Raw genomic sequence first — 3,576 nt, 5'->3', positions numbered from 1 at the left:
TCACTGATTGGCTGGTGTTGATGAAACAGAAAATCTGAAAATTGTGTGTGCGTGCATGCCTGTCGCTGTTATATCAATAGATGGCATGTGCGATTGCCTCTACAAACTGGAGGCCAGGCCACTGGGAATAATGCTCACTAAGCAAGTGAGTGGGGCAGGGAGCGAGCTGTGTGCGTAAATGTGTGCGCGCACGCACGCACGCGCGGGTGTGTGTGTTTGCATGCGCGGCCGTGCGCAGTTTATTGAAAGAGTTCCTCTCTCCCTTCCCCTCCTCCCCACCGTCCTCCTCCCCCTCCCTCCAGCCCAGGCAGCAGCAGCCTGGGTGGTCCCCCTCTCTCTCCACTTTGGTGAGCTGTTGCTTAGCAGCTAATAATAGGCGATGTTTGCAAAGTAATTTGCCTCTTCCTTGGCCAATGGGAGCCGGAGCACTTTTCCATCAAACCTTCCTTTTCAGGATTTGCCGAGAGGCGAACTTCTCCAAATGTTACCGCCACGGGATCGGAGTTAGACTTGACACGGACGGCTCAGACATAAGCTACTACTACTACTACTACTAGAGCTACTACTCCTCTCTGAGACGTCGGTTCACACACCATCGGGACGAATGAAGACGGAAGGATCTATACGGACTCCGGCGCATAATGTTGGGATGGAGTTTAGAGACTTGTTTGGCTCAAAGGAAGACTAGAAAACGTTCTTCTAGTTTGTTGCCGGTGCTGCTGGATGCGCTCTACTTCTATGTTGGATTATTGTCGCTTTTTCTGAACTCGCACCGATTCTGTGTCGCTTCGCTCTGCGTGCCGTTCACGCTCTTTGGACTATGGCCTCGGATCGCGGGGTCCCAGGGGCCGGCGTCTTTGGAGATTTACCCCCGAGTTACACACGCTCCCAGCCGCCTGCGAACCCAGACCTACTCCGGAGACCCAGCTACTGCCACGCTGCTTTCGCACTCAAACAGATCTCAAAGGTGATACACTGGTCGCAGTCTAGAGTGGATTTTTCTGTGAATACAGCTTTCATCCAGTCGGCAGATGTGAATGAAAGGTTTCCCCTAAAAAAGGCAGCTTATTTATTTAGGAGTTAGGTTATCTAATCGGGATTTGAGGGTCGCATGTGGGAATGCGGTGTAGACTTTAAGCAGCAGCTATCAAACCGGAGTCCGGGGACCACCAGTGCTCCCCTGAGGGGAGACGACTGCGAAATCGGGATCGGTTTGATTTGACTATTTAATACTGAAGGGAAACATTGTCGTTAGAAGTTGATGTAATATAACATAAATCGTTTTAACTGGACAGAGCCGTGTTAACCAAAAGCCTACCTGCGTGACATTTTGGGAGCGGAATAAAGCGATAACAAATGAACGAGTCTTCTTTTTTAGCTGTATGTTAACTCTGCTGTTTATTTGAACTGACATCGACTTCTCATTGATTTCTGCTGTTAAAAGCCACCGTGAGGAGAGCGAGAGAGAGAAAGAAAGATAAGGGCTTGTTCCCATACCCTATCCCAGGCGTGTTGTGCGTGTTTTTTTTGACTGTGTGCAGCCAGCGGAGAGCGCACTGGCCCGGGGTCTGTTTGGAAATGTGGTGGGTCCTGTAAAGGAATTCACTGATTGAGTTTGATCTGACAAAGCATCTTTGGACCGCCCGGATGCTTGGACGTGTTTCAGCACTGCTGCGAGAAACCACAACACTACAGCAATGTCTCCTAGCGCAGCAGTGACATTTGTGGCAATTCACAGCAAATGAGAGATTAGACAGATGGGTGTAAATTTATTCATAAAATGTGAAGTAGAACCAAATTAAAGCAAAAGATATCCATTAATATTTTTCTGTTGGGCTACAGTTATAGAAATAGCTTGAACTGCATAGTAAATGTGTTAATGGCTCTTTTTCAGTAGAACAAACTCACAGTTTTAACTTTCAGCTTTTTTTAAAGTCACGCATTTTGCTTTGGAATGAAATTGTCACCTCTTATTTTTCTTATTTATGGGAGCTCCTCTAGGCTGTAAGGTAAAACACTGGAAATCTCTCTCCTTAAATAAGGATGTCATTAAGTACAAAATAGTCCCAACACAGTGTTATTTAAATCGTATTATTGGGATAGGACTACAGATAATGTCTAGCCTGAGATTTAACACATAAGACCTGCATCAGAGCTCTTTGGCACCACGACTTGTCTCCATTTTATGAAAAGCATGATATAAATAACAAACATATGTTGTCTCTGAATACAGATGCATGTCTCTTCAAATGTTTAGAATTTACTTGCACAACCTTGTTTGAAAAGATATGCAACTAACCTTTTTGAGACAGTAAGCATGATTATGTGTAGTATAATAGTAATAATAATAATAATGATAATGTTCTTTTCTCATCCTCTTCCTGCTTCCAATCCAGGGGAAGGCAGTAGGTCAGAAAGCTCCTCTTTGGATCCGGGCGAGGTTCCAGGCCTTCCTATTCTCTCTGGGCTGCTACATCCAGAGGCACTGTGGGAAGGTCCTCTTTATTGGACTCTTAGTTTTCGGGGCTCTGTCTGTGGGACTCCGAGTCGCAGCCATCGAAACCAACATTGAACAGCTATGGGTGGAAGGTGAGTGTGTGATATTTCCTGTTTGACAGTGCATGCGTTGCCCTAGGGAGCTTGTTTTGGGTCGTAATCATGCGAAGCAGTTAAATGTTAAAATGTCTTAAACACTTAACTGTATGCTGTCTGGCGCTGGCACTGAGTCTACAGTAAAGCTATCATTCGGTATGCTTCCTCACTACGTTGTAGCTGGTTGGTGGACTTTTTTTTTCTTTTTGCTTTTGTTGGATCGTGACAGCTGATAAAGTGACATGAAACTAAGAGAGTGATTGAGATAGAGCAAATGGTGCAGACATCCCCTGGTTTGTACACAATTCTCAGTTGTTTTCCACTGAGTGTAGCTGGAGTTCTGATGATGAGATGTGTTGGCAGGAAGATACAGGTTAGTGTCATCTCAGTGCCGTGGGAGGGTACTAGGTGTTCAGTGAGCGACACAATGGCTTGTCTTGTTGAAATCCTGATGACAGAACTGAGGATTTGTGGGACTTAGCTTAAGTTTTTTTTTTTTTTATCTTTTTAGGGGCTTTTATTAAAGTTCGAATTACAGCACACATTTCTAATTGCATTAGCAGCATATAAGGAAAACAGTCCTACTTACTACACACCAGTATTAACAGCCTTGGATACAGCAGATTCATGCCACTCTCTCCTGTGCATTGTATATGTTTTTATCAGCAGTTTTTCATGTTTTTTGACTTCTTTATCTTCTACGTCTTTTCATCATGAGAGCAAACACATCCCTGACATTTCTGCCGTGTTTTTTTGGATATCTTACAATTTCCTCTTCTCTTGATAGCGCTCCCATTCCTTACCTCTGAACTTTTTAAGTTAAGGTTATCTGTACATTTCCAGCGGCAGAGGCAGCTTTATTTGGTTTTTCACACTGACCAAATTCCTTTTAAACCCCCAGGCTTCAGTGCCGGGGCTGATCCCTGCAGCAGATGGACTGTGTGAATGGTTAGCCATCTTTGAGGGCTCTGACCCCTCCCCCCC

The 3,576-nt window shown here is 44.9% G+C and overlaps 1 protein-coding gene across 1 annotated transcript in view; it reads left to right on the top strand.

Moving 5' to 3' along the window:
• The first annotated feature begins 395 nt into the window (after positions 1-395).
• ptch2 (patched 2) overlaps positions 396-3,576 on the top strand; it is a 26,766-nt gene continuing 23,585 nt past the window's right edge. The window contains exons 1-2 of the mRNA XM_005721301.1: positions 396-967; positions 2,397-2,589. Of these exons, the coding sequence (XP_005721358.1) occupies positions 821-967; positions 2,397-2,589 (340 nt within the window). The 5' untranslated portion in view covers positions 396-820. The remainder of the gene's footprint in view (positions 968-2,396; positions 2,590-3,576) is intronic.

This window comes from Pundamilia nyererei, unplaced genomic scaffold (assembly GCF_000239375.1).
Source record: "Pundamilia nyererei isolate P.nyererei 1_Seehausen unplaced genomic scaffold, PunNye1.0 scaffold00004, whole genome shotgun sequence".
NCBI classification, from domain to species: Eukaryota; Metazoa; Chordata; class Actinopteri; order Cichliformes; family Cichlidae; genus Pundamilia; species Pundamilia nyererei.
This window is presented reverse-complemented; position numbering and strand designations above follow the sequence as displayed.